The sequence below is a fragment of the Taeniopygia guttata genome, chromosome 26 (assembly GCF_048771995.1).
Source record: "Taeniopygia guttata chromosome 26, bTaeGut7.mat, whole genome shotgun sequence".
NCBI classification, from domain to species: Eukaryota; Metazoa; Chordata; class Aves; order Passeriformes; family Estrildidae; genus Taeniopygia; species Taeniopygia guttata.
Window position 1 is genome coordinate 487,680 of NC_133051.1, and position 23,338 is coordinate 511,017.

General features: G+C 53.5%; 1 protein-coding gene across 5 annotated transcripts in view; it reads left to right on the forward strand.

Annotated features, from left to right (window-relative positions):
- The window catches only part of KCND3 (potassium voltage-gated channel subfamily D member 3), a 90,065-nt gene extending 72,347 nt beyond the window's left edge, over positions 1-17,718 (forward strand). For 4 of the 5 annotated variants that reach the window (XM_030291785.4, XM_041721271.2, XM_041721272.2 and 1 more), the window contains exons 4-8: positions 6,856-6,957; positions 12,019-12,111; positions 14,429-14,485; positions 15,468-15,715; positions 17,386-17,718. In XM_030291785.4, coding sequence (XP_030147645.4) covers positions 6,856-6,957; positions 12,019-12,111; positions 14,429-14,485; positions 15,468-15,715; positions 17,386-17,581 — 696 coding nt within the window. In that variant the 3' untranslated portion in view covers positions 17,582-17,718. The remainder of the gene's footprint in view (positions 1-6,855; positions 6,958-12,018; positions 12,112-14,428; positions 14,486-15,467; positions 15,716-17,385) is intronic. The other variant, XM_030291790.4, reaches the window with a different exon arrangement.
- The last annotated feature ends 5,620 nt before the right edge of the window (positions 17,719-23,338 follow it).

The window sequence follows — 23,338 nt, forward strand, 5'->3', positions numbered from 1 at the left end:
CCCCGAGCGAGGCAAGGCCGGGACTGCCGGGACAGAATAACCAGAATAATTCTGCAGAGCTGCTCCCACATCAGGCTCCAGCGTGGAGCTGCAAACTGCAGCCCGGGCTGGGAGAGCAGAGGGAGCAGCGGGGCCAGGCAGGAGCTGCACACTGAGTCTGGGGGAAGGAAAGCACCGAGCAGAGCAGCTCCAGCAGCAGCAGCAGGGATGCTGGGCACAGAGCAAGGGACCGGAGGAGCAGCAGGGCCAGGCAGGAGGTGCACACTGAGTCTGGGGGAAGGAAAGCACCAAACAAGCAGCTCCAGCAGCAGCAGGGATGCTGGGCACGGAGCAAGGGACCGAGGGAGCAGCAGGGCCAGGCAGGAGGTGCTCACTGAGTCTGGGGGAAGGAAAGCACCGAGCAGAGCAGCTCCAGCAGCAGCAGCAGGGATGCTGGCCAGGGAGCAAGGACCAAGGGAGCTCTCCCATCCCCTCGGGAGAGGCTGGCACGCAGGCAGCTGAGGAACAGGGAGCTATGGAGATGCCTAAAAGGGGCTCCAGCCAAAAGGGAGGAAGAGCAGGACACAAATGTCTGGTTGCTCCTCGGGAGGACGGAGGAACAGCCTGTTCAGAGGCTCGGGAAGCTGCAGCAGAGCTCAGGAAGGGAGCTGGGAATGCTGAACGCTGGCTTTGTGTCATCCCTACCCGTGAGGAAGGCAGCCCACACACCTGCCAATAACCAGGCCATGGAAATCATTGATTTGCTGCAGAGCAGGGGAGGCAGCTTTGAAAGGTTCTGGTTTTCAGCTGACACCCAAAATTTTGGAGGTGGGTTACTGAACTTCAGAGCGTGGAAAAGAAGGGCCAGAAAGAGTGACTGGAGCTGTCTAGGAGAGCTCAGCAACAGAACATGACTCAGTGCCAGCAGGGGACGGCTTGGGAACTTAGGGGGAGAGAGAAACAATAAGGTTAAAACTGGAGCTGGCTGACATTTAAAGAACATGTTTTTTTTCAACCAGAATGAATCTGTGTGGAATATGTTTTTGTTGTTGTTGATATTTAACAGTCTTTGACAGGGGAAAAAAGCTTTTTTATTATTTTTTTTAAAGATATTTCATTTTTGCTGGGCTAGGTACCTCTTTTTCTGTTTGGCACATCCCTTAATAGAGATCAGGGGGAAAAAACCCAAACAAACAAATTAGCCAACCAGGAATCCTGCCTCTTCTCTTTCATATCATCGAGGAAAGCAAAATAACATTTTCCATCAGTTCAGCTATTCCAAATTCCCCGAGTCCCAGACTATATAAGACAAGGAGCTGTCTCCTCTGGAAGGAAGGGCTGAAATCAGTGAGCTCCAGTTTATGGGTTCAGCTCCAGAGCAAAGCCCATACCCCCAAATATTAAAGGCTGCTGTCAGCAGTGGCTCATGCCCAGCTGGAATGCCTTCCACATGTATCCAGAAGCTGCTCCACATTTATTTTCAGTTTCACATTTCCAGAACACAGCCTGGAATTTTCAGGCACCGAGTGATGCCCCCAGGGCCCTGCTGGGCCACCTGGGCCCTGCTGTCCCTGCCCAGCTTGTGGCAGCCTCTGGCCAGATGTTCCTGTTCTGTAGCACAGCTGGGAGGATCTGGCACGGCTCATGCTGCCCACTCCATCCCAGATGTTGAGATAAATGCAGGAATCACCTCTCAAGGAGAGCTGGATCAGAGCACTGAGGGCTGGGAAGCCCTGCCCGGCTTTGGGCTTGGCTGCTGCTGATCAGATCCTGCAGGTAACACTTCCCCATCCTGCCAAAATCCCTCATTGTCCAGCCCAGGACAGCCCCGCCAGGACTGTCCCTCCACATCTGGCAGCCCAGCTTGCAGGCAGCTGTTGTGGCTGCCAGCACAGGGATGTGAGCAGGGACACGAGTTCCTCTGGAGGCTGCGCCCAAGCAGCAGGGCAGGGATTTGGGATGGGTTTGTCCCCAGGGCAGGAGATCTGTGTCACGTCTCAGGAGCAGGCAGGGGCAGCTCCAGCAGGAAAGGCAGCACTGCCACAGCTTTGGTGTGGGGTGAGGAGCTGTGGGCAGTTTGGGCTGCCAGCAAGGAGCACTTTGCTCAGCTGGGGCTGAGATCTCGCACTTGGGGAAGGGGATGGAGCTGGGGACAGCCCCTGGCTGCTGCCAGCAGGGACCTGTCCCACAGGTGACACCACCAGAGCCATTCCCTCCCTGCACTGCCATTAATTAACTCCACACCATTAATTAGTGCTCATCCATCAGGGCCAGGACCTGGCAGGTGACACCAGATCAAACTCTGTTAATTCCTCCAGCCCCTGAACAGTTCATAGCTATTAACTGGGGGTGTGAGCTGTGTGAAAGATGCTATAAAAGCCAGCTCTGAAAGCACAGATAAGGAAGGACAGACAGATAAATCACAGGCAGACAGCTGCTCATCATGCTTGGCTCCCAGTGAAACACTGAGCCCTAGGCTGGACTAGTGCAGAACAGCAGCATCCCTATTAATGATGCAGGAAAACGTGTGGGACTTTTCTTGTGATTTTTTAAAGTAATAAATTTCTAGACAAGTTCTGATTTACACCCCATAACAATTCCAGTTATTCCAGATTATTCCAGCTACAACTGGGCAGCTCTTTAGCAACATCCTTGGAGCAATTCTGACCCAAGCTCCAACAACCTGTTCCAGCATTCATACTATAGAAAGGTGCACACAGGAATTTCTTCTGTTATTATTTCCAGAAGGGAGAGAGAAGGGAAGAGAGGTGCTTTGTTCCCCCAGCTGGGCTGGTGCTGTGGGACCCTCAGCAGAGAGGAAGTTTTGAGTTTCAGGCAGTGTGTAAAACATAACTCAGTCAGGGGAAAGGGTCCATGAAGTCAGTCCTTGCCCAGAGCTCCCGTTTAACCAGCCAGGGTATCTGTGACTGTAGGGCCCAGATCCATTAAACTCCACATTCTGTGCATTGTTCTATAAATAGCCTGAACACCGTGTTCCTCAGTGGTGGGAAAGATTAAACGATAAAGTTCATTGGAAATGATGTTCTGTTGCTTTAATGGTGCCAAGGGTAAGGTAGCATTAAAAGGAGAGGCACGGAGGAGGAGAGGGGAATCTTTCATCTCTGGAAAGTAATGAAGAGGCCCAAAATAAGATCAAGGTCTGACTGCAAGTGGTTCTATCAAATTATATAGGAATATAATGAGTTCTACGCTACCTAATTTCCATATGCAGCTCTATAACATCTCCCCAAAGCAAAAGTGACAGAATACTTGAACTTGGCTCAAAAGCCATTTAATGTAAAGCTTTGAGAGGAAGTAAAATCCAAAAGTGCATACTTTGTTTCTTAGAGAAAATAAGAGGTAAAAAGGAGAAGGAGAAGTTCCCCTTCGTTCCTGTAGCAGTGCTGTGCTGTATTTAACTCTGCAATCTGCTTGGCACCTTTTCCATCTTTAAGGGTCAGCCACGTCCTTTCCATCTAGGATTTAAAGTCCAAACCCCAGACCAGCAACAGATGCAGGGAAAAGCAGGGAAATCAAGCACGTGCTGAATGGCTGTGATATTTCACCTTGAGAATAAAAACCAGATCCAAAACACTCCACTGATGACTTTGGAGAGCAGCTTCATTTCATCCTTAAAGGCCCAGTGGTGCTCACCTACTGCAGCAATCACCAATAAGATTCAAACTGTTAATTATTGAGGAATTATCAGGTAAAGCGTGGTTAATTAGCTTGAGTAGCTGCACTTTCTGCCTCCTGGTGAAGCTTTAGCAGAAAGGGAGGTGGGAGGTGGACAGACACCTCTCGGTGAGGAAAGGCTGAGGAGGGGTGAAGGGACAGCTCAGAGGGAGCTGAAGCAGAGGGAGATGGGGCTGCAGAGCTCCTGGCACGCAGGCACTGCACTCCCTGCCCACCCAGGAACAGAGGAGCTGGAGAGCTGAAGCTGTCTGGCAAATAGGGAATGGTGTCATAGGATCTAGCCTAATAGTTTTTTATCCCACATAAATCAAGAGTGAGCGTTATCTCCATAAGAGCTGGATGAAAATCATTAATAAATAATAATTAGCTGTTTCCTGAGCCTGCCATCTGGTAAGCATTTCTCCCAGGCAGCAGCTCCTGCTCCCTGCACTTCTCCAAAAAGCAAAGGGATGAACTCAGGCTCTTCTCTGTCCTCTGCCAGCCCCTCTGGGAAGTGCAGACACCCAGGACACTGACCCCTCCCCACCTGTGCAGGTTTCACTGCCTCCTGCTCATCCTGAGCCTCCAGATTCTTAAAAACCAGCCAAGCCCAGAAGTTACAGAGCCCTGCCTTCCATCCTGCTCTGAGAAACACGTGGGCTCCAAGATAACCAAATTAATCATTCTAACCTGTAAGTGGCTGTCATTAGTATTATTATTTTCATCATATAAATTATCTTCCAGATTAGGTCATATGCATTTTGAGATCCTGTGGTTTCCTAGCAACTCCTCTCCCCATCTCCATGCAGACACAGTGTGCCGTTTGCTTTTCCTTTTTTAGCCTCCTGTGCAGGGGTTATTTCAGTAACAGTGATCTCAGGCCCGGCCCTGCTGACCTTTAGTCTGTCACATCTGGGGCAGAAGATGCAGAAGACAACCACCCCTCCCCAAAAATGATGTTTGCAGCAGAAGGGCAGAGAACCAAAGGCCTCCACCTGCCCAGCCAGGAGCGCTGAGCTCCGCAGGACAGGGGTGGGAAAAACCTGTCCACGTGTGGCAAAAAGTGGAGAATTTGGCAGATCTCAAACCCTTCTTTGCTGTCAGGCTTGATCCAAGTGCCAGAGCCCACAGAGCCACGGGACAGAGGCAGAGCTTGTGCCACCTGACAGAGCTTTCAGAGAATTCACATTGGCACACAGACATGCACAGAAAAACCCGAGCTGTTGTTTTAAAGTTCTTTCTAGTCCAATGGAGGAAACTGTCTGGAGGGCCAAACCAATTTTAGGCACCAATTTTAATTAACTTCTCTAGCTGAGTTAATCAAGATATCTACCAAATTTAATCACGATGGGGACCCAGAGCTGGCCGCTGTGCCGATCCCCGCCAATCCTTTGTGTGAGAGAGCAGGATTAACTTCTGTCCTGCCCCACTGACATTTTCTAAAATAACAACGTCTGTTCTAAGCTACAAAAGCTGTGGGGCTTAATTATTTAGATAGCAAGTGGCCCTGTTTCAAAAGGAGAAGGGAACAGACCTCAGAACCATCTCCACTCCACATGGAGTACAGCTATTAATATTTGATCCCCTGCTAGCCTGGAGGCAGAGGGAATAATGTTCATTACAACAGCCTGAGACTGAATCCACTTTAACAATTGACTCAACTGGAGGCGAGGATGAACCTTCCCTGCTACAGGTGAGGTAAGCTGGGCACTGGCACTTCCTCCAGCAAAGGAGCTGATATTTTATCAGCACAGAGAGAAATGGGAACCTTCAGTGGTGACCATCAGAGCATCCCTGGAAAAACCACCACTGCCTCCAAAATCCACTGCTGGAGGAGAGAGATCACTGTGAAAAGTAAGGAACAGGCACACAAAGGCACAGAGTTGGGTTTAGAAGAAACCATTTAATGGAAATGGAACTTTCAGGAGCAGAGGGGCAATGCCATGTAGCTGGAAAATGGAATATTGCTCAGTCTCTCATCCTGTCTCTCCCACGGCCCCATTCCACAGCAGCAGTCCCTGTGGATTTTGTTCCAGGTTCCAGCCTAAGGCCAGTCCCAGCAGGCCTTGGCCCAGCACAGAAATCTCCCCCCACACTGATCAGGAGGCTCAGCCTTAAAATGGGACAAGGAAATCTAGGTGAGGTGTGGAAAATGAAGCCAATTTCAGGTGTCCCCATTCTGGGGGGTCAAAAGAAGACCTATTTTTGTGACTGGCCATAGTCTGTGTCACCTAATTAAAGCTGCAGACTTTACCCTGTGCATGTCTGCCTGAGAAATTGTCTGCATGGGCACAAGGTCTTGAGGTTAAAGGAATATTTCAAATATTTCCAGTACTGAGGGCCAGAGTGGCTTGCACCTGGACAGGGACAGAGCTCCTGAAATGGCTCCACTCTCTGGGCCCACTGCAGAAATTTGCCTCCTGCCTTTCCTCTTCCTACAGCGTTTACCCATTAGCACCTCTAATTAGAAGGGAAAATCACGAGCTCCATGTTATTTAAGGGATTATGCAGCATTTTAAACTACAGCACAATGTAATTATTTTTTAATAGCTGCAGCTATTTAATGTATTTACTTTTAATGGCATTTGAGTCATAAATTAACAGTAGAAAAGAAAAAAGGCAAATCACTCAACAGAGAAGCAGGCAGCAATTGAAAAGAAAAAGGAAAATGCTAAAAGGAATTATCAAAAATGATCAAAAAGGAAGAGGTAGGGTCTTAGTTTTTCTTGTTGGCATTATTCTGGACTGCATCTTATCACCTAACTTGTCCCCCTGGAGGTGTTTTAGGACAGAGTTGTTTCATCAGGTGCCAGTGAGTGAAGCAGCAGTGCCACTGCAGGGCCACAGCCCCCACCCACCGAGGGCTCTCTGTCCCTGCAGCAGGAGCAGAGAGGCACAAGGACAGAGCCGAGGGACAAAGAGGGGCTGGAAGGGTGTGAAAGGGGGCAAGGTGGGCAATGGAGACACCTCAGGTGCAGAGCACCCACGGCCCTGCCCCCCGAGCACGGCCAGGACGGGTCTGCAGTGCCCTGCAGCTCCCCAAAAGTGAACCTGGGGAACACAAAGGGCCTGCAGCAGGGTTCCCCTGGCCCGAACCCCACTGTGCCCCAGCCCTAACCCCATTGCTTTCCTAACCCCATTGTTTCTCATCCTTAACCCCACTATCCCCATCCCTGACCCCGCTGTCTGTCTCTCCCGCAGAAGGCGCGCCTGGCGCGGATCCGCGTGGCCAAGACGGGCAGTTCCAACGCCTACCTGCACAGCAAGCGCAACGGGCTGCTCAACGAGGCCCTGGAGCTCCCGGTGAGTGCCCGGCACGTGCTGCCCTGCCCCTGCCCGTGCCTGTTCCTGCCCGTGCCCCTGTCCCTGCTCCTGCCCCTTCCCATGCCCCTGCCCCTGTCCGTGCCCCTGTCCCTGTTCCTGCCCCTGTTTCTGCCCCTTCCAGCCCCTCCCTGGCTCCCCCTCGTCCCCAGCCTGGCACGGGGGTCACACACAGCTGTGCAGGCACAGCTGGAATCCAGCTGCTGCAGGGCAGGGAAGGTTTCCCTGAGCCAGCCCTGAGCTGCACAGGAGCTGCACAGGAGCTGCACAGGAGCCGGCCCTGCAGCCAGGAGCTGCGCAGGAGCTGCACAGGAGCTGCACAGGAGCCGGCCCTGCAGCCAGGAGCTGCACAGGAGCTGCACAGGAGCCGGACCTGCAGCCAGGAGCTGCACAGGAGCTGCACAGGAGCCAGCCCTGCAGCCAGGAGCAGGCTCACAGCTCCCTCTGACCCTGCCTGTGCCGGAGCTGCTGGGGCTGGGCTGATTTACACACCCCCCATGACAAACATCCACTGCCCCCAGCCGTGCTTTAGAGCCTCAGATGTACAATCTGATCATCGGCAGCCGGACAGGGAAATGTTCCCTGGCTCCCGTTCAGCCTGCCTGGTGCTGGGTTTATTTTTAAAGGCCTCCAGAGGCCTCTGGCTGCTCAGGAGGAGGAAAGTTTTAAGTGCTCAGATTGCTCAGCAGAACCAGCAGACACGAGAGGAGGTTATTACATTAAGCCTGATCAACACCAGAGCAGGTATTAGCACATTTCATGGATTTCATTTCAAATAAATCAGCCTTTCATGCACGTGGGGAGCAAAAAGAGAGAGATGAAGAATGGCTGAGCCCCAGAGCCACCTAAGGACTCATTTGTGCAGCCCCACTTGGGATCTAATCCTCAATTTCACTCTCCCTGGGACACATCCCTGCTTTTGTGCCCGGGGAGGAGCAGCAGAGCTGGGACGAGAGCATGAGGAACTCTCTGAGGAGCAGCTGGGGGAGCTGGGGGGCTTTTCCAGCCCCACCATCCTGTAAGGTCACAGCTGAAACCCCTGCAGCCCCTGCAAAAGCTGCTCCCAGGACTGGAGTGGGGCAGCACCCGGCTCTGGTGTGTGGGATGTGCTCAGGGCAGCCTGAGACACACGGACCTGGCCCTTTCCATGATCTCTGAGCTCTGCACTGAGGCGCTTCTCACCCAGCACAGGTTTGGAAGGTGGGCAGGGGCTCTGCTCTCCCTTCCAAAACAAGCTGCATCCTTCTGACCACCCTCCAGCCTCGTCTCCTGCCTGCACACGCAGCCACGCTCAGGAAATCGCTTCCTCGGACATCTGGCACTGCTGAGCAGCTCAGGAGCAGCTTCTGCATCCAGTGGAGGCCAGGACTGGTCACACCTACCCCAGAGCTTCATCCCCACACAGGAAAGGCTCAGCACTGGAAGTCAGCTCTGCTGGGATTCTGCTATCTCGTTACCCAGAAACATGCAAAGATTTGACTAAAAAATGAAAATTTCCTTTTAAACCTCAGGTTTCTGATCTTTAAAATTGCCAGGAGAGCTTAGCAGGATCGCTCAGTTTGCACTTGATCTTCCAGCCTGTCATCCCAACCAGGATCTCCTCACTCCTCTTGTCAACCAAACTCCCTGCCAGGACCACTCAGGGAAGAGCAGCTGGCACACCAGTGCTCGAGTCCAAAATGCACGAGGCTGAGAGAAATATTGGCTGAACGGGTTCATTTTCTGGCACTTGCCCAAAAGTAAGTGGGAAAAGGATCATTTTGGCTAAAAAGCTACTGTAGACACAGGAAGGAAAACAGAAACATCTCTGAAGAGGTTCTAGAAGGTATTTTCACACATTAATAACTAAATTTAGATCTACAGGGGCTCCTGCAGCAGGTTTTCACAAGGTTTTGGCTGTAACTTCCTGCCTGGTGGGCTTGTAGCTCTAAATCATGGAATCCCAGGTGGGTTTGGGCCAGAGGCAAGGCCCAGCGTGTCTCTCTCTGCCCAGGTAGAGACACTCATTAATTACAGAAGTCCAGAGTGTTCTTCCCTACAGGTGTACCTGACCAGTTTAACTCCACGAGGCAAGATTTTACGTCCTTCATTTTCCAGCAGAGCAGCAAACTCTTCTGAAGGGTACAAAATGTGAATGGCAGCAAGTCTAGACAGCCAAATTTTTTAAGCTGTAAGAACGCAGAGGAGCACGGTGTGTGCAGCTGCTGTAACAGGCACCAAAACATTCTCTCCATACTGTGCAGATTTGTCAGGGAAACGAGCGCCAGGCTGCTCCCTGCTCACACCAGAGCCTGTCTGACACCTTGCCCAGAGTCTGTGTGGGCAGGAGGGGCTGCCCAGGCTGGGACTCCAGCTCTGCCCCAGTGCCCCAGTGCCCCCAGAGTGTGTGTGTGGGCAGGAGGGGCTGCCCAGGCTGGGATTCCAGCTCAGCCCCTGCCCTGTGCCCCCAGCCCTGCCCAGGGTCACTGAGCACAGCAGAGCTGTGGCACCGAGGGCTCAGCGGGCAGGGCCAGCCCCACGCTGGGCTCGGCAGCCAAACCAACAAATGGGGCCCAGGAGGGCTCAGGACTTGACTCCAGGACTGGGCTCAGGACTCCAGAACTGGGCTCAGGACTCCAGCATTGGGCTCAGGACTTGACTCCAGAACTGGGCTCAGGACTCCAGGACTGGACTCAGGACTCCAGGACTGGCTCCCAGCAGCTCCAGCACACCGACACCACCTCCCAAGGGAGCAGCTCGTCCCAGAGCCCCCAGCACAGGGAAGGGGAGGCAAAGGAAGGATTCATCCAAGGCCAGCAGCAGGAAGGAGATCAGCCTCCAGCAGGAGCACAGACTCGTGCCCCACAAACATGTGCATTTGTGGCATTTGCCATCTAGACACAAAGTACTCAGACTGTTTTCTTCTCATTTAGAGGTTTTTTTAGTGGGCTTTATGTCAAAAGTGCTCAAGGGATGGTGAGATCCTTCCCATGGCAGCAGCCTACATATCCTCTTAGCAGTAATCTCCTTGTACAGCTGAAATTCCCTCTTAGCTGCAGTGCCAGGAGGTGAATATCCCAGCAGCAGAAGGCTGGGAGCTCTGGTGCCTTTTCACAACCCCAGACAAGCACTGGCCAGGGCCAGCCCAGCCCCTGAACCAGCTCACCAGGGCCCACTAAAATCAAGGTAAAGTGGAAGAACTTTGGATTTCAGAACTGACACCACGGTGTGCTGCAGCCTCCCCCAAGCAGCCAGCAGCTCCCTGAATGTCTTCCAAGAGCCAACTGAACGGGAGCTGGCATCAAAGCCTTGCCAGGCTGGCCTCCCTGCCCGAAGAGCAGCGCTCTCCTTCCCCAGCAGCTCTGTGTTCCAGCCAGACCCTTCTGCTGAGGGCCCAGCCTGGGTCTGCCTGCAGGAGCAGGACCTCTGCCTGCAGCAGCCAGGACCCTCTGCCTGCAGGAGCAGGACCCTCTGTCTGCAGGATCCCTTTCCTCAGCACGGCTCCCAAAATCCCAGACCCCTGGGACGCTGGCCCTGGCCTGGGCAGCAGCTCTGCAGGTCTGTGCCAGTTCCCAGCTGGCTGCTGCCCGGAGAGGAGAAGGTGAGGATGCCAGTCCTGGTGCCCAGCGGGGCTCTGCCCTGCCCGAGCCCTTCCCCAGAGGCAGAGGGAGAGGCTGGGCTGTGCTGCCAGCGCTGAGAGCTGCCCCGGGGCTCCTGCCAAGGCTGTCTTGGCTCTCAGATCCCATTTCCATTTCCTCTCAGCAAATCCTCATAAAAATACACCGTCTGCAATATGTGCTCTTCCTCCCTCCTTTCCCAGTGTTTTAGTGCAGCATCATCTCTGCTTTAGGGCTTCCAAGGAGCTCCATGGGAAACATTCCAACCCAGACTTCAGGGGAGACAGTCTCTCAGCAGGAGCCAGCAGGACCTGCTGGATGTGTTACCTCATCAGGAGGATTGTTCATAAGAAAAATGGAACTGATTTCTTCTTTTTAGGCCACTTCTAAAAATACGTCTGGGAATGTTCATCTTCCAAACAACAGCAACAAAAAATCCATAACCTGCCTAAGAAGCATTCCCACAGGAATCTATTAATTCTGTGTTCAGGAAGTCAGCTCCCTCAATGTCCCCCTTCAGCTGTGTTTTGGCAGCCGTCAGCTCAGAGTTATTCCTCCACTCCAGGATGGAGCAGCAGCCTGGGAATGGCATGCAGAGCAGGCACGTGCAGGGCAGCAGTGGGATGCAGGGTGCATTAAATGCACTGCTTTAACCACTGCATGGAGAGCAGCAAGCAATGGCTTGGCAGGATGTTCTGCCACCGTTTCCTCTCCTGAGCAGTCAGGTCCTGAGCACGGATTCCAGCCATGCACACCCATTTCTTCCTTTCAGATTTAGGCATTATGGGCCCCCCTTACTTCTGAGGCACTGGGGGCATCTCCCAGCACCCGACTGCTGCTTTAACCCACACCACTGCCGTGAAAGAGCTCATCCCAAAGGCACACCAAGCTGAAATCACCGAGCAGGACTGGAGCAGCAGCAGGAGAACACCCCTGGACCCAAATCCTGCCTGTGCCCCTCCTGCTGCCAGGAGCTGTGCCAGTGGCACCGAGTGCCAGCCCTGCCCAGGGCAGCAGCACAGCTCTGCTTTGCCTCCTGGCACGGGCTGGGGTCAGGGCACGCCTGCTGGCACTCAGTGTGGCAGCGAGGTTGGCAGGATGGCTGTCCTTTGGAAAGGTACAGCAGCACAGAGTCCTTTTCCTTCCTGCTGGCTGCGGGCTGGCACGGAACTCAGCAGCCCCTCCATGCCCCCTCCCTTGCTAGGAACACCCAGGAACACCCAGGAACACCCAGGAACACCCAGGAACACCCAGGCCTCCAAGCAGATCTGAGCCCCCCTGGCTGGACAAGCGAAATCATTCAGGAAACAGCTGAGGAAACTTCCTGAGGGCCAGGAGAAACGCCTGGCAGCATGGTTCTCCTTCCCCTGTGGCAGCTCCTGCTGGTTCTGCTCGTTCTGCTTTACACTGTCTGGGTTTTGTTCCCTCCTCTCTCTGTGGCGTGCAGGGATCCACCGAAGAGGAGCAGCACATGACTAAAGGCACCTCCTTAATCGAGAGCCAACACCACCATCTGCTGCACTGCCTGGAGAAAACCACGGTGAGTACCAGCAGTGCCCGGGGCTCCCGGGGACGGAATTCACACGGGGGGCTCGGAGGGGACCCCGGCATGTGCCCCCAGGCCTGGCACTCATATACACAGGACTGGCATTCATATACACACCTGGCACTCATATACACACCTGGCACTCATACACACACACACACACACTCACTCACACCCACACCTGGCACTCCCACACTCCCACCTGGGCTCCCCATATCACTCTGCAGCAGCAGGTTAAATGCATTTCTGCTCCCGTGTCTGTGCAATGCTGGCAGTCACTCTGCGCAGAGGGACAAAGGTGGGGTTACCTGCTGCCCTCAGCCCCCACCTGCACGGAGCCAGCAGCAGTGTCCAGCTCCTCTGAACACCCCTGAGTGTCTGAGAGGGCTGGGGAGATCTCAGAATAAGACGTTTCTTCTCTTCGGTGCTCCTGAAAGGCCCAAAGTGTGTTTCCCTGCAGGCACACATCACGCCCCGTCCCTGGGGCTGAGCAGCACCAAGGGACAGCTCTGCTGCCTCGGGAGGAGGATGCTGTGGGCACTCCCAGCACAGCCTGGCACCAGTGCCCACGGGCTGGGAAAAACAACCCTCGGCCCCGGGGGTGGCTCAGAGAGGATGAGCTCTGTTCCAGGGCTCAGAGCTTGCACACACCTTTCCTGGTTGCAAGGGCAGGTGATTTATCTCAAAGCCAGTTTGTGCAGCATGACTTTTCTGTTTGCATCCTGCAAGTGTTGGGAGTGAGAGTTTTATTTTGCATTGGTGACCGATTGTGTATGCAGAAGTCTTTGGGAATGTTTCAGATATTTATTTGATACGTGTGTTTTGCTTCCAGGTTTTTATAAAAGGTTCTGCAGTAAAGGAACACATTATCTGTAGCATGATTCGTTCTAGGGAGAATGAAGAGAGGTTAACACTTGAAATATTCATGCCTTTTTCTATCTGCATCCGTCATCAAATGTACTTTTGATTTCTGACTTGCAAGGGTTTCTTTTAGACAAATCACCTTCACTTCCATAGTTTGGCTTGTGCTGGAGTAGCACCACGTAGGCCTCAGAGATACACTGGAAGAAGCTGAGAATTAATTACAGTGACCTGAGCCCAAGGAGCTCTAAGGGTGCCGAGGGCAGGGAACTGATTCTTCCTGTATCAACGGCTACTGGATTTGTTTTACACAACTCATCCTGCCTTTATTTCAGTGTTACATTACCAGCAGATATTTCACAACCTGACTCTTCAGTTTAAAGCCTTCTGCCTGAAACCTTGGGTGTCACCCGTATTTCACCCAGGTACTTTCATTGGAACACCTGAGCAGGCTCACAGACAAAAGCTGAGTCCTGCCTGCAGCCTCTGTCCTCCTGGAAGGGCTCACAGAAATCCTGGCCCCTGCAGGGGCAGCTGAGCATCTCCGGGGCTGCACGGGCTGCTCCATCACTCAGGAGCTGAAGTAACCAAAGTGTGCCCTAATCTGGGCTCAGGTGCCCTAATCTGGGCTCTGGTGCCCTAATCTGGGCTCTGGTGCCCTAAATTGGGCTGTGGTAACCTGGCCGTGTCAGCCCACCACTCTGACAAAGGCTGACCACTTCCAGCTCACAAACCCGCTCAGACAATCAGTGCCAGGGACTGAAAATGTTCCAAATGTTCCTCTTTTTCAGCAAACAATGGCAGTAACAGTGATACTTGACTTGTGGTCAAAACTCAGAAGGAGAATCTGCACTAAGGGGTTTCCCCTCATGATTTTTTCAGCCAGTTATTGCCATGGTGTAGCACCAAATCAGACAGCAGGTTTGGATTCTGCTCTGGAATTACCAGGCCAGAAAGTGCAATGGGTTTGTGTGGAGATCCTGTACTTCACAGAATCTATCAAAACACTGTGCAACAGGAAATGTAAATTGCAGTGAAAGCGTTTTTAAACACTGAAGAGTCATTTTGTGAGCAAGTTGCAGGAATGGAATGAGGAATGTACCATGGTTGTAAGCTTGTTTCAATGGGCAATTCACCCTCCCTGAAAGCAGGCAGGGGATTCTCAGAGTGCATTATTTATTGGCCTGGTCTCTGGGCTGTCAGTGGCACACACTTCCAGCTATAAAGCAATAACATTGTTCTGGGTTTTGTTCTGCTTCCATGAACAGAACACCCAAAAGCTGAATTGTCAGAAGGGTTCTGGCTGAGGGGCCTGAGGGAAGGAAGGTTCTGTTGCCCATTCAAACTGGAGCTGGAATGCTGAGGCAAGAGATGCAGTGCTGGGACTAAACTGGATGCTGGAATGGACAATGAATTGTGTTTTTATCTTCTGTTGGCATGTTGTCCGTAGGGATTGTCCTATCTTGTGGATGATCCCCTGTTATCTGTACGAACTTCCACCATCAAGGTATTTCCTTTTCAATTCAATGTTTTCTCTGTGGTCTCTGTGACGTGTCTGGACAGTGTTTGCTTACCTCTCCTGCTGCTCCTGTGCTGGGGAGTTTGTGCACGTGGCTCCCTCTGCTTTGCAGTGTTCCTGTTCCCTGTGGGAGTTGTTACTTGTCCCAGTGGGATCTGTGGCTGCCTCAGCATGGTTGCTTTTGTTTCCCATCTTTTCTGAAGCCGACAGGGACTGGATGAGGTCTGTTCACTCTACCTGAGTGCTCTTAGCCACACAGATGAGCTCTTTCTTTCAGGATTTCTTGTTCCTTACCACAAACGCTCTTTACAGATTCAGCTTTCTGAGTTTCCTTCTCCCTGAACACTTCCCCCTCTTCACTGCTGTGTTTATTCCTCCCAGCTCATGCCCCGCAGGGATGCTTTGAACCCAACAGCCAATGCAAGCATTAAGTTCTATGCCCAGGTGATCACCCAAATAAAATACAATCCTGCTCCCAGGCATAAAGAAAAGAAGCGTGAGCTCCCTTTGGGTTTCGTAACCATGTGGCATTCCAGATTTTTGAGGCCGTTCTGGAATCCAGACAAAAGATGAGCAGAAATTCACAGCCTGTGGATGCAGAGGGCCCGTCCGGGCTGTGTGAGCAGGGCAGCAGTGCCAACCTCGCCCTTTTCTCACTGCAGCAGCTCCTCCTGGGTCCCTGCTGAGCCGGGGGGCAAAGCCTGCCCCGCTGCAGGAGGGCAGGGTCCTGTTCTTCGGCTGTGCCAGCGGGACAGGGTCCTGTCCTTGGGCCGTGCCAGCGGGGCAGGGTCCCGTCCTTGGGCCGTGCCCAGGCAGCCCCTGGCAGTGTGGGGCAGGGTCCCGTCCTTGGGCTGTGCCAGCGGGGCAGGGTCCCGTCCTTGGGCCGTGCCCGGGCAGCCCTGGCAGCGTGGGGCAGGGAGCATCTCCCCCCCAGCCCGTGCCCACAGTGACAGCTCCGCTTCTCCCCCAGAACCACGAGTTCATCGACGAGCAGCTGTTCGAGCAGAACTGCCTGGAGGGCTCCATGCAGAACTACCCCTCGTCCCGGAGCCCCTCGCTGGCCAGCGCCCGCGGCCTGGGCACCTCGTGCTGCTCGCGGCGCCACAAGAAGAGCACGCACCTGCCCAACTCCAGCGTGCCCGCCACGCGGCTGCGGAGCATGCAGGAGCTCAGCACCATCCACATCCAGTGCAGCGAGCAGCCCTCGCTCAGCGCCAGGTCTGTGGGGCACGGGCCTGCGGGTGCCAGGGAGGGCGGGCAGGGCGGGCAGGGCGGGCAGGGTGTGCCAGATGTGGGGCTGGCAGGGCTGGAAGGGCTGTGCCAGATGTGGGGCTGGCAGGGCGGGCAGGGCTGTGCCCAGGGTGGGGCTGTTGGCATGGTGTCCAGCTGTGCCCAGCTGTGCTCAAGGAGGGGCTGGCAGGGCTGTGTCCAGCTGTGCCCAGCTGCAGGGCTGGGAGGGCTGTGCCCAGCTGTGCCCAGCTGTGCTCAGGGAGGGGCTGACATGGTCTCCATGGGACACTCCACTGATTTTCATTGTCCAAAAGTCTAAATTGCCACTCCAAGCATCACTGGGAAGCAAATAAGAGGAGTTTCACAGTCGTGTCTTAAAGAACACAGGTAAAGTGTCCCTTAATAGAAAATTTTTAAAATTTCACTTTATACATAAATTGCTGAAAAAAAAGAATCATTTATTCACCATATAATTCCTGGAAATATTAAATTACTTTCTAAATCCCCCTCAGCCCATTAAGTTTTTTTGTGCACCAGGGCTGGTTTTGAATGTCCCATTCCTCTTCTCCCCACTCCTATCAAAGGGATGTAGAAACCAAAACACAGCCGCCTTCAGGGCAGCAAGTGATTACGTGGTGCCAGAAGGGCATTTCAGAGCATGAATTATGAACGAATAAGCAGAAAACAAGTCTCCAGCTATTTCGGTTTCAATATGACAATATTTTAAACCAGCACCTGAAGCAGTAATTGAGGGGAATGTCAACTGTTCTGGGTGCTAAATCAGATGCCGGTGATATTTTAAATGTCAACACTTATTTCACTTGCTTACCAAACTGGGCAAGGATGGAAAGAGAAAAAAGGCTTTTCAGTTATTCTTTATGTGCAAAGCAAGCAGCTGGGTGTACTGGTTACACTGGGAGAAGCACCCAGGCCCTGGGGCTGCCCCACGCTCAGCTTGAGGCCGAGGCAGGAGTGGAACCATTCCTGGATGTCGGAGGGATCGGAAACCATCCCCGGGTGAGCCTCTCCCAGACAGCGGCAGCAGCAGCTTCCCAGCTGGGAGCTTTCCTCGCTGAAAGGGCAGGCCTTGTGTGGAAAATGAAAGCGTTGGGCTGCTAATAGCAGACTCCTGTAGCTGTGCAGATGCACAGAAATCAACCTATCATTTTCCCCCTGTAATTAATTATAGGATGCAATTTATGCAGATCTAATAAGAATGCTCCCAGCTGTCACATCCTTCAAACTACTGCAGAGAGAAATAAAATAGAAAATATCAAGGGACGGCGAATATGAAAGAGGTATTTGAAATGCAAGAAAGACAGCATCTTTCTCAGAAAGAACTACCTGTGCTCTGACAAGATGCACTACACGGGCCAGTGTATTTAGATGTCCTTTTAAATAAACCGGAATTATGCAAGAAGGAGATGGAAACAGGACAATTTGCCCCATGAAAAGCTGTCTCCTAACCAGGGGGAACATTACCAAAGCTTGGTGTAATCTGTGTAGACATAAAGGGTGCCTGGCAGGAGCAGGGAGGATGTTTAAATGGAGTCTTTGACTATTTCAGCTGAGTAAGATCCTGGTTAGGAGCCACAGCCGTCCCCCCCTTCCTCCGCCCGCCTTTCAGAACCGAGCCGAGCGCTAAATTTGTTTTCCAGTCGTTCCAGCCTCAACATGAAGGCGGACGACGGGCTGAGGCCGAACTGCAAGGGCGCGCAGATCACCACGGCCATCATCAGCATCCCCACGCCGCCGGCGCTGACCCCCGAGGCCGAGAGCCGGCCCGGCCCGGGCAGCCCCGCCACGAACGCTCCCGGCGCCGCCGCCAGCGTCGTCAAGGTCTCGGCCTTGTGACCGGCCCGGCGGCGGCGGGGCTGCGGCAGCGGGACCGGCACCGGGACCGGGCTGCGGGCACCGGGCTGAGGGCATCGAGCTGCGGGACCGGCACCGGCACCGGCTGCGGGACCGGCACCGGCACTGAGCTGCGGGACCGGCTGCGGCAGCGGGACCGGCTGCGGAACCGGCACTGGCACCGGCACCGGGCTGTGGGCACCGGGCTGCGGGACCGGCACCGGCACCGGCAGCGGTTGCGGGACCGGCACCGGCACAGGGCTGTGGGACCGGCACCGGCACCGGGCTGCGGGACCGGCACCGGCTGCGGCAGCAGGACCGGCACCGGCACCGGGCTGTGGGACCGGCACCGGCTGGGACCGGCACCGGCACTGGTTGCGGCAGCGGGACCGGCTGCGGGACCGGCACTGGCACCGGGCACCGGCAGCGGCTGGGACCGGCACCGGCACCGGGGCAACCGGAACAACGCCGCCGTGCCAGGACCGAGCTGCGGGCACCGGGGAACCGGGAGAACGCCGCCGTGCCGGTACCGGGGAATGGCACCGGGGAAAGGGCTGCAGGACCAGAACGCCGCCGTGCCGGTACCGGGGCTGGGCTGCAGGAGGAGAGCACCGCCGTGCCGGGACCGGGGGAAGGGCACAGGGGGAACCGGGAGGACTCCGCCGTGCCGGTACCGGGGAGGAACTGCGGGACCAGAACGCCGCCGTGCCGGTACCGGGGCCGGGGCCGGGCTCCGGGACCAGGACGCCCGGAACCAGCCGTGCCCCGGGACCAGCCGTGCCCCCCGGGACCAGCCGTGCCCCGGGACCAGCCGTGCCCCCGGACCAGCCGTGCCCCGGGACGAACCGTGCCCCCGGACCAGCCGTGCCCCGGGACCAGCCGTGTCCCGGGACGAACCGTGCCCCGGGACGAACCGTGCCGCCCCCGGGACGAACCGTGCCGCACGGCTGAGGGAGCAGCGCCACCGGAGCGAGTCACGGAGCAAACGGAAATATAACACTGTGTATCGCAGCACCTTTTTAAAGGTTTTTAATGGATAATATTTATTCATGAGGAAATGACTGAAAAGGTGAAAAACAATAGTTTTTTTCAATTTTTTTTTTCTTTTTCTTCATTGAGCAGAACCTTAAAACCAACCAAAATTTCACTTTTTTTTTTTTTTTTTTTTTTCTTTTATAGAAAAGATTTAGACAAAAGAAGCCACCTGTCACAGCAGTCCCCTGCAGCGCTGTGTGTGTGAGTGTGAGTGTGCAGAGCCTCCCCAGGGCACGGCCCTGCCAGGTGTGCCAGCCCCGGGCACACCCACCCCACACACACACCTCCCTCCCTGGATGCCATCCCCAGTTTAGACTATTTTGTACCCGCCTTTCAAGTCAATACAGTGCAATTGCAAACAGCGTGTTTGTCTGCTAATTATTGTCTGTGGAAACATATTTGTGGAGAAAAACAAAAACAACAACAACAAAAAAGACAGGCTTTAGTAGAGTTTTAGTCCCACCTGGGTATCTGCTTTCTATTTTTGTTATCACTTACTTGTAAGAGTGTGACTAGACTACAGTTCTGTATTTTTAAAAAGGAAAAAAAAGGTAGAATTCTTTTTTAATACTGTGCACACAAAAGGCAAAGAACGAAAGCACTGAACTCAGCTTCAAGCGTTCCTGAGTCTAACAGAGGTTCCTGGTAATGTATGCCCATGCTTTTAACTTTTGGTTCCTACAGAGAAATTCCTTTGCTAGCACTGGACGTGTAACCCGTTGTAAATAGTAGCCAAATAATGTCTGGATTTATACTTGATACTAATTAATCCCAGAGCCAAATACCTTGCATGGACAGAGAGGTATTTGGCTTTTGCAGAGTCTTAGGGCTCCACTTGTCCCGTCCATGGCTCCTGGGCTGCATTGATTTTGGGGATAGACAAGTCAGCAGTTCCAGTTCTCCACCCAGCACAGGATCTGCCTGAGGAGGGGAGCAGGACTGGAGCTGGAAAACATTGGCTCATGTGTTGGTACAGACAGCATTTCCTATCCACAGTTCTACACTCAGTTTGGGAGAAGTCAAAGCGTGAACTAACAGCTAACCAAAAACGGGAGAACACTGTGTGGTACTGCCAGGAACCTCATCCTGGCACCGAGCCCTTCCCAGGAAGGATTCCTCAGAGAAATTCACGGCCTGAACCACAGCCCATCCCCTGCCCAGAGGAGCTCCTGCCTGCTCTGCCCTCCTGGAGTCCCTTCTGCAGGGATCCCGGGGGGCAGAGGGGAACACCCCCTCCCCTGCCCCACCTGGCTGGCCCCTGGTCATGCCCAGACTCCCCAAGGCCCTGCACGGCCCCAGAGCCCGGGGGGACGGGGAGATCCCAATCCTGTCCTGAGCAGGGACTGTGCCCTGACAGAGGTACAGGAACAGCTCCAGGAGTGCTTCAGGCTGCTCAGCAAAGGGATGGTGGTTTTTAACATCTGTCATAACCTCTCCCGATGTAATATTTATCTGCACATATACACACACATATAAGTAATTACAGACACATACATGTATAGATAATTACTGCTGATTACACATAGAGCTGCACCCTGCTTTGGCAGCACTCCTGCTGTGAGCGATGGCTGATGCATTAACTCAGAACCCTCCTTAGAATCCTACAACATCCTAGGAACCCCAGGGCTATGGCTGAGCGTCCAGCAGCTGCACCAGCTTCCAGTCATTTATTCCAGTGCTGTAATATGTTACCCAAAACTATGTTTAGTCCTGGTTTAGAAGATTAAAATGCTCTGCCTTTTGCTGCTTCCTGTAGGACGTTATACTGCAGTTAATCTTACCATTACTGAGGCTTTTTTCGATGTTTTAATTTAATTTTTGCTTTATTTTCATTAACTGTCATCATCTGAGCACCCCTGCCCTTCTAGATCAGAGGCCTTGCCCTGCACCACTCGCCACCTTTGCAACCTCATCTCCACTGGCACAGAGTGAGGGTGAAATGTCCCCGTGCTGACGGGGACAGGACTAAAAATTACAGTCAGGGATTCCAGATGGATTCTTGGTGCTGCCCGATTCCTGATTCAGGGTGGAGTGCTGACCCAGGCACTTCCCACCTCTGCACCTGTAAATAGCCACCCCGCAGCCTCATCCACACCCCTACCAGGGCTTTTCATCGCTGCCAACCAAACCTTTGGAAAGGGGAGTGTAGCATTCCAGTTTGAGAGGTTAAAAAGAATGAGGAAAACCAGTTCCAGGAGTTTCTGGCTGGCTGCTTGGGCTCTGTTTTGTTCCACAAAGCAGGAATGGTGATCCTGGCTGGGAGGCAGGGCTCGTGCCTCTGCCGTGAGCGGGGCAGGTGCTGCCCCAGGCTGCCAGCTCCTCAGCACAGCCTCTCAGGGGTGAAAACACACAGAACCAAGGAAGTCTGAGCCTGGAGGAACAGGGCTAAAAGTATTTTTAATGGAGCCATTAGCTCCTTTTATCCTCTGAAGCCACCCAAGTAAAGCTGCCAAAAGCACCTGGAACTGTGTGGTGGAAAACCTGGGATTTCCTCAGGAGAGCACTGTGCACCCCCAGGAGCTGCAGGGACAGGGATCCATCCTCACAGGGACAGGGATCCGTCCTCACAGGGACAGGGATCCATCCCTGCAGGGACAGGACAAGGATCTGTCCCTGCAGGGACAGGACAGAGATCCATCCCTGGAAGAACAGGACAAGGATCCATCCCCACAGGGACAGGGATCCGTCCTCACAGGGACAGGGATCCACCCCTGGAGGGACAGGGATCCATCCCTGCAGGGACAGGACAGGGATCCATCCCTGGAAGGACAGGGATCCATCCTCACAGGGACAGTGACCCATCCCTGCAGGGGTGGATCCCTGGGCTGGAAATGGGGCAGGGGAGGGTGTGCAGCCAGCAGAGCAGGGAGCTGCCCTACAGCCCCTCAGTCCTGACCCAAGGGGGCAGGAGGGCTTCCCCAAATTCAGCATCCTTAAACAGCACCGAGAACAGGCCAAGCCACCCCTGAGAATTCCCGAGGCAGAACTTCACCTGAAGGAGAGGCTCGTCCCCAGTGCTCCCAGTGCTGCCAGTGCTGCCAGTGCTGCCAGTGCTCCCAGTGCTCCCAGTGCTCCCAGTGCTGCCCTCTGGCACCCCAAGCCCTCCTGGGCACCCCGAGCCTGACCCCACCAGGGCAGGGGCTGCTCCTGGTGCTGCTCCTGCAGAGGTGCAGCTGGAGCAGCCCCAGAGCAGCCCCTGGAGCAGGGACAGGCTCTGGAACAGCCCCTGAGCCTGCAGAACAGCAGTGCTGTGCTGGCACCTCAGCTCAGCCTTCCCCCTCCTCTCATTCCTTCTGACTTTTTATAGTTTTAGAGAAGCTCCTTTAAAAGAGGTAAAAATGGATTCTTTGTACAAAAAGCAAGTGGAAGGGCATTATTTTTTCAGATTTTCCTAAAGCAATATAAAAATATCAAAGGAGCAACTCCTTTTTCTGAGCATTTTTTTTCCTTTCCAAAGCTTTTTCTGAAGGAAAAATATTTTCACCGATTTTCAGCCTATTCTATCAATAGATTTCCTCTCTTCTCAGCTGGCATTGAGCTGCTAACAGGATTCACACCCAGCTGGCAGCAAATGATTCTTTCACACATAGGCTTTGACTTCCATCTACTTTCTAAAAGCCACCTTTTGCTTTCAGTTTCCTTAAAAAGACACCCTAAGTAACACACATGGCATTAGTGCAGAATAAACCTCATGGATAATTCAAAATACATCTTTCTTTAATTGGCCAGAAAGACCAGATTAAATCAATGCCACTTGCTTAACCTAAAGCTGTTGCTAATACACCTGTCCTGTAACCCAGCACTCGTCATTCTAGTCTAGAACAGTTTAAGGTGTGTGCATGAAAATCAGATTAACACCAGCTAAGGAATGCAAATTTCCTTCAAGAGTTTGCTTTTTTAAGTAAAGAGGTTGCAAACATGCTGCATCTTATATGTATTGTAAAGAAAATTCAGGAAATTAAAAATCACATTTAATTTATGTGTTGTAACATCCCTTGGACTTTGTAATATTTTAATCTGTTGGACTAAGGCAGAGTTAAAGTCAGCACTCGTGCAGAGCTGGTGAACATCAGCTTTGAGCCACAAATTTAATTCTGCTGTTAAAGTTAGGTGAATAAAACACCTTTTCCACATCACTCCCCCATCCAGTCTATCTCAATATTTTGTTTAGAGCGCTTATCCTGCTCTAGCACTTGGAGCCAACTGCAGTAGGTCCATGGGTTTAGAGCCCGAGTTTTAGGCTTTGTCTTTGCCAAAACCGCTGTCCACGGTGATTTTCTCTTTCTAAAAGTGTCAGTGAGGGAAGGCAGTGAACACCAGGAGCCGAGCACAGCAGCCTGGGCTCTGCTCCTGATCTCCTGAGCAATCGGCAGGTGACCTGGGGAAGTCACTGCACCTCTCTGCAGCCCCTGGGGCAGCAGCACCTCCTCCTGCACCAGTGGAGCTCAGCTGGTGACACCCCAAAACGCCCCAGGGAATTCCAGAGAGGAATTTCACCTCTCTGGCAGCCCCTGGGGCAGCAGCACCTCCTCCTGCACCAGTGGAGCTCAGCTGGTGACACCCCAAAACGCCCCAGGGAATTCTGGAGAGGGCCAGAGCTGCTGCCCCTGCTCAGGGAGCAGAGCCCGCGCCAGGAGCTCAGGTGGAGCAAAGAGCAGGGGACACAGAGCCTGTGGCAGTCCCTCCTCCTGTTCCCCGTCTGTTCCTCTGTGTGTCCGTGTGTCC